The sequence below is a fragment of the Protomyctophum parallelum genome (assembly GCF_964188405.1).
Source record: "Protomyctophum parallelum genome assembly, chromosome: 2".
Lineage (NCBI taxonomy): Eukaryota > Metazoa > Chordata > Actinopteri > Myctophiformes > Myctophidae > Protomyctophum > Protomyctophum parallelum.
In genome coordinates, this window is record NC_139699.1 from 27980941 (window position 1) to 27995692 (window position 14752).

General features: G+C 42.0%; 1 protein-coding gene across 1 annotated transcript in view; it reads left to right on the top strand.

Moving 5' to 3' along the window:
- pepd (peptidase D) overlaps positions 1–14752 on the top strand; it is a 47270-nt gene that overhangs the window by 11260 nt on the left and 21258 nt on the right. Inside the window, exons 5-9 of the mRNA XM_083759589.1 lie at positions 7023–7070; positions 7656–7717; positions 8583–8627; positions 11887–11962; positions 12401–12447. Of these exons, the coding sequence (XP_083615715.1) occupies positions 7023–7070; positions 7656–7717; positions 8583–8627; positions 11887–11962; positions 12401–12447 (278 nt within the window). The remainder of the gene's footprint in view (positions 1–7022; positions 7071–7655; positions 7718–8582; positions 8628–11886; positions 11963–12400; positions 12448–14752) is intronic.

A 14752-nucleotide genomic window follows, 5' to 3' on the forward strand; every position in this document is an offset into this window, starting at 1 on the left:
TGGTTTTATACGTATGTAGGGTTTTATACGTATGTAGGGTTTTATACGCATGTAGGGTTTTATACGCATGTAGGGTTTTATACGCATGTAGGGTTTTATACGTATGTAGGGTTTTATACATATGTATGGTTTTATACGTATGTAGGGTTTTATACGTATGTAGGGTTTTATACGTATGTAGGGTTTTATACGCATGTAGGGTTTTATACGTATGTAGGGTTTTATACGTATGTAGGGTTTTATACGTATGTAGGGTTTTATACGTATGTAGGGTTTTATACGTATGTAGGGTTTTATACATATGTAGGGTTTTATACGTATGTAGGGTTTTATACGCATGTATGGTTTTATACGCATGTAGGGTTTTATACGTATGTAGGGTTTTATACATATGTAGGGTTTTATACGTATGTAGGGTTTTATACGTATGTATGGTTTTATACGTATGTAGGGTTTTATACGCATGTATGGTTTTATACGCATGTAGGGTTTTATACGCATGTAGGGTTTTATACGTATGTAGGGTTTTATACGTATGTAGGGTTTTATACGTATGTATGGTTTTATACGTATGTAGGGTTTTATACGCATGTATGGTTTTATACATATGTAGGGTTTTATACGTATGTATGGTTTTATACGCATGTAGGGTTTTATACGTATGTAGGGTTTTATACGTATGTAGGGTTTTATACGCATGTAGGGTTTTATACGCATGTAGGGTTTTATACGCATGTAGGGTTTTATACGTATGTAGGGTTTTATACGTATGTAGGGTTTTATACGTATGTAGGGTTTTATACGCATGTAGGGTTTTATACGCATGTAGGGTTTTATACGCATGTAGGGTTTTATACGCATGTAGGGTTTTATACGCATGTAGGGTTTTATACGCATGTAGGGTTTTATACGCATGTAGGGTTTTATACGTATGTAGGGTTTTATACGTATGTAGGGTTTTATACGCATGTATGGTTTTATACGTATGTAGGGTTTTATACGCATGTAGGGTTTTATACGCATGTAGGGTTTTATACGTATGTAGGGTTTTATACGTATGTATGGTTTTATACGTATGTAGGGTTTTATACGTATGTAGGGTTTTATACGTATGTATGGTTTTATACGCATGTATGGTTTTATACGTATGTAGGGTTTTATACGTATGTAGGGTTTTATACGTATGTAGGGTTTTATACGTATGTAGGGTTTTATACGTATGTAGGGTTTTATACGTATGTAGGGTTTTATACGTATGTAGGGTTTTATACGTATGTAGGGTTTTATACGTATGTATGGTTTTATACGCATGTAGGGTTTTATACGTATGTAGGGTTTTATACGTATGTAGGGTGTCATAGCTGGCTCATGCTATGGCAATGATTGGGAGGCAGGAGACAGCGCAACAGTATAAGAAACTGTATTTATTGTAAAATAGGCCTAGACATTAACTTAAATAACTGGATGATAACATAATCAGGCAACAAATCCTATGAAGTGTAGAGTCAGTAATCAGTGGTGTGGTGGTGATGATGGATGTGTGGAACATGGTGTGGTGTGTGTGTGGATGGAAAGAATAAGGTAAACATCAATAGTGGGACATGGAGGCAAGCAGGCAATGGAGGCACATACAGCAGGTCTTCCTCCTCTGGATCTCTCGTGTGAATGGCAGGGACATTGCTTTTATAGCTCACTGGAGGCACCGGGCCCAGGTGCTCTCCAATGAGCAATCAAGATGGAGTGCCCCACCCAGGCTCACCTATAGGGAGACAATTAGGCAGGTGCTCCCTAACCACTACTGGTACTGGACCACTGTGTGTCTATATGTGCGTGGCATCACACCCCACTTCACATGAAATGAATGGACTACAAGTTAATCAAACACATAAACAAAAACATAATCAACTAAGTGCACTTTATATCAATCAAATTTACATAATGTTAACATTAGCTTTTACCATGGTTTTCCTACATATTAAAATATGTTGGATACTTTTAACCCTAGAGTGCAATAACACTCAGCACCCTGGCCCTGCAACACCCTGGACTATCCGGTAACACTTTAGAATAACTATCCACCGAGTGGCGCGATACGAGCTTGTAGGTCTGCTATTTTTGAAAAAAATCGAAGAACGACTGACATTTTTAGAATCTGATCTCAGGTCAGAATGGGTTCATCAGACCAGTGTGTGTCCGGCGGAAACCTCGTATGAATCTGATCTCAGGTCAGAATGGGTTAAGTTTTAGACACACTAACCTAACAACCGAAAATAAAGTGACAACAGTGCCCTACTATTGCCTACTCTACTCTAATCTAACAAACTGTACAAAAAGCAGGCTTCCGTGGCCCGGTGCTCAGAACATAGGAATGACACAAACTCATCACGCATGTAGCAACTCTTGCTATACGTTACATTACTCCGTGCATGTTCTCTCTGCACGGAGGGCGCGCTGCCTCTAGTCTGCTCCACTCTGGAGTGACTGATGGACAGCGGCCGTGACTGAAGGCTGCAGGACGGCTTTATGCCGTCAGGTGGGCGCAGGTGTAGAAGCCGGTTGGAGGAGCGAGGTGCGGCGCGGGCGACCAACAGCTGAGTGACGGTAATGCTCCCCACCAATGGCTGCGCTGACGGATCTACAGGGAGGGGTTAGGCAAAGGTGGCGCGCACTGTGCGCACCACGCACGCAAAGACATACCTATAGGCCTGCGGCCGTAACACCCCCACCCTCAAGAAACAAACCAGCTGGTTTGTTCTAAACCAACTGCACCCCTACTAACCAAAAATACATCATAGAATATTTACCATACAAACCTACCCAAATCGCACTTAGGTTAAGTTTTCAGACCAACTGTCACGGGTAATAATACAAATACAAACTGCACACAGCTATACTAACGAATCACCTCATGAAAAAAAAAAAGGGAAGATCGAATAATGACTCTCATACCCAATCTCAAGCTAAAGTAGCTATTCTGGTAACAACCACCTCATGAAGCTCTCTCCAGTCGTTCCCACGGTAGGACCGCTGCGGTCCACCGGCTCCCTCGAGCTGAAACGCTATACAATAGCTTGTAGGGCGGCGCAAGCGCTGCACGTCTGCCAGAACAGAACCAAACTGAATTAACATACAAGGCCAGGGACCCATACGAGTACGTTTGCATTTAATTTTCATCTTACACAAATGCATACCTTAAAGTTAGATGACACAAAACAAACCATATTATATTTCCTTCCTATCAGGGATCCTACTGAGAACATCCCCATCTCTGCTGCGGAGCTGCTTTCCATCTCCACTGAGGAGCTCTGCTCTACCCATCTCCACTGAGGAGCACTTTGACTTTAGCTTTGAATATGAACCACATCGAACTCACTCAAGTTCAATAAGAGCGAGGCTAGATTATCCAGCCGCTCTGTATAACAAACCATGTACCGAAAACACACCGAATTTCAGTAAGAGGCTAGACTCTCCAGTCCTCTTAACATAACGACGAACACACATTTGAACTCACTCAAGTTCAATATGAGACTAGACTCTCTATAGTCCTCTTAACATAACGACGAACACACATTTGAACTCACTCAAGTTCAATATGAGACTAGACTCTCTATAGTCCTCTTAACAATATGTTTAGAATCTGCTTCTCCTTATAGGCTACCACTCGGCATTTAATACTGTTACAACATGCTCAGGCATGCATAACATAATATAGAACGGAGAAAAATAAACACGCAAACTAGTCACGTTCCACCCTTTGGTGCAATGGCAAGTGTTGGCATATTGCAAAACCAGAAGCCAATAAACACATGACTGAATTATAGTATGGAGGGTAAAAGGCTGGCCTGGCCAAATACCAGTTCTCAAATATACAAAGTAATAAGTAAAACGAATTTCGAATGTATACCAAAACATTTGTTCATAATGGTGAGCACATCCACTTTATATAAAAAAAAAACACCTTCGTAGGATGTTCCCACAATAACCGAAATAGCCGCGCTATCGGGAAAGCTACATGAATTGAGTAGGCCTATGTAAAACTCTGACGATCATTTCATAGTGGGACCTGAACACATTAAATATTAATCACAAAAACAGGGGACATTCTAAACCACACGATTGGATACACAATCACTGGACAGTCAAATACATGACAACTGGATGGGAGGGACGGTCAGAGATATATGACCACTGAAGGACACATGTCCCATGTCTTCTGCTATCATGCTCTCCCCAGCACACATGCCAGACATGAACAAAAGGGTCACAAACACCCCAAATCATCTCAAAACGAATACTATAATTAAACGCTCATAGTATACATATACTGCCGCATATTCCGTCTAATGAGCCGAATACACAAGATTAACTGGTTGTTAACGAAACAATTAAACGCAGGAGCTTTGCATTAGCCATACGTTCAAACAAATTCACATTTTGGTCGACAGATTTCTTGACAGAACGAAATCTAAGTCTGTAATATTTCACTCAAAAACAAAACAGGATATACCAAAAGCACTTTACTTAAGTCACTATAAACGGAATCATACTGCATACTGCAGCCTGTATATCCCCAGACTGTACAGAGAAAGAGTAGCCATGACCACACGGCCTCGAATTATGCACTATAGCAGCGCATCTTTTTGTCCACTTGAGCGTAGAGGAAATTAAGCAAAATAACAATCCACCGTAAGACTCGATCCCCAAAGTAGCATTAAAACAAGATGCTTAGATACATCAAAAATGACTGGAGTAGTAGTTGAAACACCCGCCGACATACCTGAATCTGATGCGGTGTGAGCCCCTCGTTGAGCGTCCATTTCCATTTGTTTCGCACGGCAGTGTTGCCTCAATCTCCAGTCTCTCTACCTGGAGCTAGTGCTCAAGCTCAGCTTGTCATGTTTGCTTTCATCTGTGCAATACAGACTTCTGCGTCCTCCTTGAACCTTGGATCCATCTGGATCGGGTAGTGGATGACCACCCCCATGTACCTGTATAGCCTACCTGTGGCTGGATCGGCGCCTCGGCACCCTCCTTCACTCTGAGCATCAACTCGAGCGCCACCATTCGTCTCGCCTTGAGACATACTCACCACATCGCCATACAGACAACACCAGCAGGATATTCTTAATTACCAAACCAAACAAATGAGCGTCTTTAGCACTTCCTTACCTGCAACCTTCGGGACGGGAATCCCATAATAGAAAGCCATTTTACTCAAGTCCTCTTTCCACAAGCGCCAATTAAACCAACGTCGGGCTTTTACGAAATATTTTGAAGTAAAAAAAACCAGAGCACTCTACACCACGTTTCCACAACTGTATGCCACTTGAATAAACGGGAACACTATAACCAGGTCCAATTAAGTTCACGAGCCCCCATATGTTACGACTCACCGAGTCTAGGACGGTTAAGAAGGCAAGGTGGTAAGATGCCAAAGTTGTTTTATTGCTTATTCCGTGGCATACAAATTATGGTGGAAAACAATATACATAGGTATTCAATATGAATTACATTATCATTGACAAACATAAATGACACACGGAGCAACTAAGGGAAATAATCAAAAGCGTACTAAAACTAACCTCTTAAGTTTTAGACACACTAACCTAACAACCGAAAATAAAGTGACAACAGTGCCCTACTATTGCCTACTCTACTCTAATCTAACAAACTGTACAAAAAGCAGGCTTCCGTGGCCCGGTGCTCAGAACATAGGAATGACACAAACTCATCACGCATGTAGCAACTCTTGCTATACGTTACATTACTCCGTGCATGTTCTCTCTGCACGGAGGGCGCGCTGCCTCTAGTCTGCTCCACTCTGGAGTGACTGATGGACAGCGGCCGTGACTGAAGGCTGCAGGACGGCTTTATGCCGTCAGGTGGGCGCAGGTGTAGAAGCCGGTTGGAGGAGCGAGGTGCGGCGCGGGCAACCAACAGCTGAGTGACGGTAATGCTCCCCACCAATGGCTGCGCTGACGGATCTACAGGGAGGGGTTAGGCAAAGGTGGCGCGCACTGTGCGCACCACGCACGCAAAGACATACCTATAGGCCTGCGGCCTATATCATGAAACATGCGTAAGCTAAGAAAGTAACAGTGGAATATCTATATAATGAAACTATACATATATACTACTATGCTATACATATGTACTATGACGTGCTATGACTACATACAATGCAATTATAGTGCTGTCTACATAACAATGCAATTATAGTGCTGTCTACATAACATGCTATAAGTCTGTATCAAATGATATCTAAGGGGGTGGGGTAAGTGCTATGAGCCATGATGGAGTCTGAAAAGGTGGGTTTTCAGACTACGGCGGAAGATTGGGAGTGATGCTGCAGTTCTGACTGCAATGGGAAGTGCATTCCACAGTTTTGGAGCCAGAAGGGAGAAGAGTTTGGGACGTGTGGAGCGTTGTCCCGGCGGGTACTTCCAGCTTCCCTGCGTTGGCTGATCTGAGTGCGCAGGAGGGTTTGTAGGGTTCGATCATACTTGCAAGATATGGGGGAGCCATACCTTTGGTTGCTTTGATTGCCAGCATCAGAGTTTTGTATTCTGTGCGGGCAGCAACCGGGAGCCAGTGGAGGGAGCGGAGCAGGGGGGAGACATGTGAGAAGTTTGGCTGGTTGAAGACCAAGCGAGCTGCAGCATTTTGGATCAGCTGGAGAGGCTAGTCATTATTTTAAATAGGGTGTGGTCATTTTCAGGTATTTCGTCCCGGATAGAGAATTAGCTATAGTTCCTAAGGTTCCGGTGGTCATATTAGCCAAGAACAGTTGAGATATTCTCTCCTAAATGAAGTGCATACATACCGGTATCTTAGCCTGGTCCTCTACTACAACATAAAATGACTTTGTTATGCTGTATCTGTTTTTTATAGTCAGCATAGCTTAGTTTAAATTCAGTTTTTATTTTGTTTTCGTCAGTGAAAAAAGGTAGTCGAACAAACATTTTTCATCATAGTTTTAGTCGCTGATATGAACACTGATGCCATCTCACTGTTTCCTACAGATTGTTGATGTCCTGTCCAACCTGACGCCTGCACTGCTCCTCACTCTGGTACGTAGTATGTACTCCTCTTGAGACTTTTCATCCATGTCATGTTCTATTTTCACATGTCTGGCTCTTGAGACTTTTACATTCATGTTCTATTTTCACAGGTCTGCCTCTTGAGACTTTTACATTCATGTTCTATTTTCACAGGTCTGCCTCTTGAGACTTTTACATTCATGTTCTATTTAGACCTGCTGCAGGGGCTTTGCTTGGGCCCATGCCTCTGCTATTGATATCCCTATCCTGGTCATTAATTTCTTATCGCTGTTGGGGATATGTTTTATCTTTTTCTGGTCGGAATGAATTAAAATGCATGCATTTTATGATCTATGTACAATGGCTGCACCAGCAGAGTAAAGGCAAATTTATGCTTCAGAGAAAAATTATACAAAATTGATTTATTATCAACTGAATTTTTCCCCTCAGTGTCACACAACACTTGCACTGAACAGCATGCATTCGGCTTGAGTCTAAATGTCAGTACTGCCATAAATTAACTAATTATTTGTATTTTAATTGGTATGTTGACCACAAATTACTTGAAAGTGAAATAATGAATTAGCTTTTTAATTGTATCTTCCTTGTTTCCAGCGAGGGCAGAACACAGACAGTGGGAGTATCTGCCGCGAAGCGTCCTTTGAAGGAATCAGTGGGTATGTTAGATAAGATTGGCAATGGCATCAGTTAAACGTATTATTCACTAAGTGATCGTACATTGTTCAACAAGGTTGTTGGGAGCTTATTGTCAAGTATATGGTGAGTGGGGCCTCTAGATGTAGATTGTTGCCAGATTATTCTATTTTCTGAGCTAATTTGATAGGACAAATCTCACTTGTATAAATTCAAAGCCAAGTTGCTGTCTCCTCAACTTGCCTTAATCCCTTCATTTTTCTTGTGTGTGTGTGTGTGTGTGTGTGCACGCTACTGTATGCAGTAGTAGTCTTTGATTTGTCTCATGTGCGGGGAAAGACGTAGCTTTATATAGGCCTTCGGTTCAGATGTTGGTCTTTTTTTTTTTTTTTTTTTTATAAGATATTTTTTTGCGGCTTACGCCTTTATTGATTTTTTTAAGGGATAGAAAGTAGGCTGACAGGAAACGGGAGAGAGATGGGGGGATGACATGCGGTAAAGGCCGTGTCGGGTCCGGGAGTCGAACCCGCGGCACACCGCGACTGGATCACCAGTCCGGTGCCCAGACCGTTACGCTACGGCCTGGGCCAGATGTTGGTCTTTTAATGATAATCCCTTCATCTAGGGACTTTATAGATCTTAACAAATTTCAGCATGTCATACAGTTTTCTTATTTTTATTGTAAAAGCATATCTCTGTTTTCAGCTGTACAAAGGTACAAACGAATTGTCCAGTACCATAGCTACGATACACTTATTTCAATTCTAATTTGGTTCTGTGTAATATTTCAAGAAATGATCCCTGCCATGATGGTGCAGGATAACGACTTAGAACAAAGGCTGTCAATTTACTGTACTTACATATATTTCTGTATCTGTGATTTAACAGGTTCCAAGTAAACAACACTCTTTTACACCCAGTTATTGTGGAATGGTAAGTCAGACATTTTTTTCTAAAGTAAGGCTCTCACTATATTAGACTAGTATCAAAGTATCTGAAGTCTGTTAAAGATGGTTTGTATTTGGACATAAACTGCTCAGTTCAGTCATTGAATGGTTGTGGCTTTGCCGCCGGTTATCTACGTAAAGTGTGTATCTAGCATGAAGACTTTCCGTGGGCTGTTTGTGTCAGAGAGCCTATCCAGTGCTGTAATGGTGTCCGTGCCTTTCTGCCTATCACTGGCATTAGACTTTGCACCCTCCAGACAAATTGACATTTCTTGGAATGAGGATGAATGCTCCTCAGGCACACCTTGTTTGGTGCACCCATAGCCTGCTTCCACCCCTCCTCTCTTCTTCTCTCCCTTTCCCCTCTTTAACGCCATTGTTTGCTTGTGTACGGCTGTCCTTTGGGCATTCTTTTCAGGTTCCATTAGCGTTGCCACTGGTTACTGACTTTTTGAGTGGTACAACCACTCCTATAGACAGCTATGTGTGTCCCTGGGTCAATGGCTGGGACACACGAGAATAGTGTTATTCACAACCAACAGTCACTGTTATGCAGCCGCACGCACGCACGCACGCACGCACGCACGCACGCACGCACGCACGCACGCACGCACGCACGCACACGCACGCACGCACACACACACACACACACACACACACACACACACACACACACAGTAAAATCCTCTGTTTTAATGTATCCATTTGTTACTGAGAGTGGCCAAATGGGCCTCTTTGTTACATACAGTATGCACACTGTTGTGCTGTTCACGGCTCTCTGGCTGCATCGGAAACCCCCGGTAATCCAACACAGTAATGTGCATAAACCCATAGGCTAGAATAATGTCACACAATGTCCCCCAAATAGGAGAGCACCTGTCACTGACACATGGCATGGCATTTGAGAATCAGGTGGCGCTTTCCTCTCCTTAACTGAAGTGCCAGCTTGTGGCAGAATGTCGGAAGGACATGCATTCAGAGACATCACTCCCCTTGGAAATACTCCGGCAGTCCTGATAATCCTCTCATGCCTCTTGCACTTGTAGAGGATTTAATAGAGCCAGATGTGCCATTGTTGAGATCAGATGACTGTCAAAGCCCTTGTTTAAATAGGTGTCTTTTTTAACCTATAACACTGTAAACTAGAAAAAGTGCCCTTCCGGGCACAGGTCTCCACCAGGTTATCCACAGATCCGTGCAGTTAGAGGTAAAAACACTTTTCGGCCAGTTATAGCGCCACCTTGAGGCTGAGTTGAAATTGTTCATGTGGCATTTCGTCCTCGGCCTAGTGGGAATGTGGGTGCACAATTTCACGGAAATCACGCGATGTGTTCATGATTTGCAGCATTTTGTTTGAAACTGAGCACTCCTGTGAACTTTGGAAGCCAATCTTAACCAATCAGGATGGAGTCTGATAAATCTGAAAGACCCTTTTCGTTGAATGGCTCTAGAGAGACTGTGTACCAATTTGCGTGATGTTTGGACAAAATCTGTAGGTGTACTGTGCAAAAACTTGTTTTGCACAAAGCGGCCTCCTGGTGGCGCTATAACAGGCCGTTCTGGAAAGTTTGGGGCAGAGGTTCATGGTTGGCATCCAGGGAGTGTGTGTGCAAAATATGGCATTGAAAAACTTGTTTTGCACAAAGCGGCCTCCTGGTGGCGCTATAACAGGCCGTTCTGGAAAGTTTGGGGCAGAGGTTCATGGTTGGCATCCAGGGAGTGTGTGTGCAAAATATGGCATCGACCGGGTTAACGGTGGCCGAGATTAGCTGTTCACGGACACACACACGGACACACGGACGGACGGAGTGCAAAACATACTCTCCCCACATGCCTTCGGCCTGGTGGAGACAACAATGTTTACATTGGTTAATTGCTTGTAATTATGTCAGCTGTTAACCCGGTTATTGGGATAATGTGGATGTAGGATTTTACACAATAGAATATTTTGACATAGGTTACATATTTTTTTAGTAAATAAGTAAATAAGTGGCTGCCACTGCATATTAATTCTTTTCAGATTCCGATTCCAAGCTGAAAAACATTTGCATACAGAAGCTGAGTGTGATTTGAATGTTGGCGAAGCAAACGTCAAACTGATGACAAATTGATAAATGGCAGAGGGAATGCATTGCAATTGCTTTTTGGTTGCACACAAGTTGTTAACATCTTTTCCAATAAAAACTAAAATCACCAAAATACATTACTTGTCAAGGGCTGCCAAAACCTCTGCAAACAACTGTACATACATATGGAAATTGGCCCATACAGTATGTCCCCCCCCCAACCCAGTGTGTGTATCCCCCATGTAAACCGCCTTGAGTACCTAGAAAAGCGCTACATCTGAGATATTAATATTGATGTGGATAATATTATTATTTACTGTTCCTCACAAACAATGTATTGATGACCAAGCAGTTTTTGGTTTGTTTGTTGTAGGGGTTTTTGTGTGTGCAATGTTTAAAACCAAGCTAATTTACTACTTAATTCCTTATGTCTTGAGAAGTGCCATAATTTTGGTTTGAACAACACAGATATTTCTTCTTGGATGTCAGGATAAATGAGGACTAATCTGTACCATATATTTTCACCCGGGGGGAGTAGGAAGTATGGCCGCCAAAGATTTAAATAACAATGTCCTAATCTCAGAGGCTGCTTTTAAAAACATATATTCATAATAGAAGAAAGAATGTTTCAGAGAGCGTCCTGAAGGTATTGTGGTGCCCAGAAGAATCTTAGGCCTGTCAATCATGTTACATGTCAAAGTGAATGGAATCCTCCTCCTCCTGATTCTAAAATTCCAATCACCTCCGCAGTTTTTCATACTTTTTTTCCTTTTTTTCAGACCAGAGAAGAATATAATGCAGTTTTCCATGTGACCTGCAGTACATAATACATATTTCGGTTGCAATATGCTGCAGGAATGACAATGTTTTCATACATTGTGTTGCTAATATTGTCGCTGTCGGGTGGAAACCTCATGCAGTATGTCCAAAACTGTTGCTTTTCAGGACTCAAATTCAAATGTAGAAGATCTACAGCTTGCAGATCAGCTTGTATTAAATTATTGCTATTTTGACGCTTTTGTGTGACACTGTAGTATGATCAAGTAGTTGATAAGTAAAAACTAACATAAACGGTTAAAATATGGAAATATGAGGTTTCAGCCAGACTGTGAACAATATGCTGTTGACGTTCTGATCCAAAATAGCTCTCTGACTCCTTGTCTCTGTCTCTCCCTGCAGCCGTCTGCTTAAGACAGACATGGAACTGGAGGTCCTGCGTTACACCAACAGGATTTCCAGTGACGCCCACAAAATGGTAAGATCATGTAGGGCAGGAGAGGCCGTCTACAGGAACACCCCTGAATATTTTTTTAATTATATAAATTATAAAATATGGTTGACTCTTCAAGAACTCTGATGCATAATTATAGACGCATGTGTAAATGATTATGCAAGACAAGATACGGACCAGTGGTGAAATTTCCTAAAAGGGCACTTTTGGTGAAAATAGCAGATTTTACTGACACTCTGAGGATGTGGTGTACGACATGGATTTCTCCACAAATTCTTTCAACGCAAAATGCTGCGTTCAAGTTCAGGAGAGTTAGAAAAAAGGCAATTTTCCTGAATTCTACCTTTTGGATATGGCATTGATGTCTGTGTGCACGTGCCTGCCAATAGAACTCAAATGTCTGTAGTGTGACTGCTTGTATCTCATGTCCACCAATAATGAAGCCCCTTTGTTTCTCTGTAGCTGATGAAACATGTGAAACCTGGAATGAAAGAGTATGAGATGGAGAGGTGAGTAGCCCAGTGCGTTATGGAAGATCCATACAAATCAGCTGGAGACATCTTCAAGAGTTGGTTAATACATTTAAAAATAGATACATTTTTTCATTCCTTCATTGGATATTATCAGTCTCCATGTTTCCATTGGATATATCCGTCGCGATACTATTTCAGATGAGGGGAGTCCATTCCTGGTGTTTCGCCCAGGTGGACAGGGTTTTGAGCTTAGGTTTAAATAAAAGGACCTATAACATAAAATTCAACTTTAAAAAAAATGTTTGTGTTTTTTTAGCTCCCCTGTGTATTTTCTATCACCACAAATATTCAATTTGGAATAATCAGGATTTCTCATCATATAGGGGCTTTTATGGAAATTGCTCTCAGGAACAGCACAACTGATTTGGTCGTATTTGTGATGTCATCAATGTCACCCTACTTAGTATAATTCCTCCCTCTCTTCAGTCTTCAGTTCCAAATTTGCATTTCCACTTTGTTTACAATGTCCACCATTGTTGATTTTCCAAGCTGGCATGGAATGGAAAAAATACTGGGTTTATCTAGCATCAGTATTAATATGACTCAAATATTAAATAAGCATAGCACTTCAAAACTTTAAATGAAGCAATGTTTGTGAAATGAACTAGTACCCGTTAAATTACAATGTAGGCATTTATCAGATGTTCTTAATCTAGAGTGGTTTACAGTAAGCAAGAACAAGACATGGTAATACATAACATGCATAGAAATAGTCATCTATTATATAGGATCACATGTATTGATCAATGGGTTATCGCCCCAGCCTGTGTCCTCCGTGAGGAGGAAGCCCAACAAACCTCGGTGTGGCCTTTAGGAGGGCCATTATAAGCCACCACTCCTGAATGGTGTGCCTGGTGCTGGGAGTCTGGTGCAACGTAAGAGGGGCCCGGACAGGAGTCAACCCACAGAGCCTAGTCTTTCCACGCACCAGAATTTGGTTCTCCCAGTATCGGCAGAGTAGTTCCGGAGCAACGGATTGTGTGGCCTTGCTCATTCCCTGATGGACTGATCTAGGGTAGCTATTGGGATGTCAGGATTTGATCAACCCCGGCTGGGTCGCCTGAGTGAGGGGTGTGTTGGTAGACCCGAAACCCTGTTGACCTCAGGAAACCACACTGAGGATACGTCCCAGGTGCATCCATGCAATGTATTTTTTTAGTCATATCTGCCGTGTGCTCCTTTTTCATTACGACAGAAATGTAATTTATATTCATAAATGTTCCACTGCCAAAAACGCAATTAAATCGTCAATCACAATTATTTGTGTAACAATGAATCGTCAACTTAAATGTGTAATCGTGACATAGGGCATTAGAATGTTAGAGAGCAGATAAATAACTCAAAGCTACTTGAAATGTGAGAGATGGATAGTATTATGCAGTGACATCCATTCAGTGCTTGAGGCTTTACTTGTAGAACTCCCACAGGTCTAATGGAGTCACGACGTTCCACTCAATAAGGAATTGTTTGGAGGAAAATGGCCTAAGTGGATTAAACTTGTCAATTGATATCATACAAGCAATGTTGGAGAGGCGTAAAATATAAGCACTGTTGGAGAGGCTTTCACAGTGAATAATCAGTTTGAATAAGCGGTTATACACGCCACAGGGCTCCGCAGCACGGCAACAAGTTGAAAATCTCAGGGTTCACTTCAGAGTTGTTGTAAAATTGCTATGGAGGCGATGGGGTGGTGGCGTGGCGCAGTGAAACAAGTTACACCACTGAACACTGTATTGTATATAGTACTGGGTCAAGACAGCTGTAGGGTAGTTATTATTATGCACCTTTTAAAAATGAGTTATGCAACAGCAGGTTCTTTCAAATCATATACTACTATCCAAGCTAAACTATTTGCATGCTGTTTCTCCATATTTGACATGAGCTGTTTTTTTCTATTCTGCATTAACGAGTGTCTTGTATGTGCACACACTAGTTAGTAGTTAACCTATGTATAGCCTTGCATCACACAATCACTAACTTACTTCCTATCTGTTTCTACAAGCAGTAACTAGACTGCTTAAGTCATTATTTAAATATCTCCTATTTGGTTTTCAGTTTTTTCATGAATCCTCCAAGTCTGTCATTCATGTTCAGTTGCCTTGGGTGTGTGGGCCAAAGCAAGGAGCATACCGCATATCAATCTGTGCATCGTTCTGATGTTTGCATTGTTCCGTCACGACAGAGATGCAGCACCGAGGGTGTCTTGACGTGCATGACTGTGATGATTAGCGAGGGGAACGCTAAATGGGTTTCTCCAATGCGTGAGGTCAGGAGTAGGGCA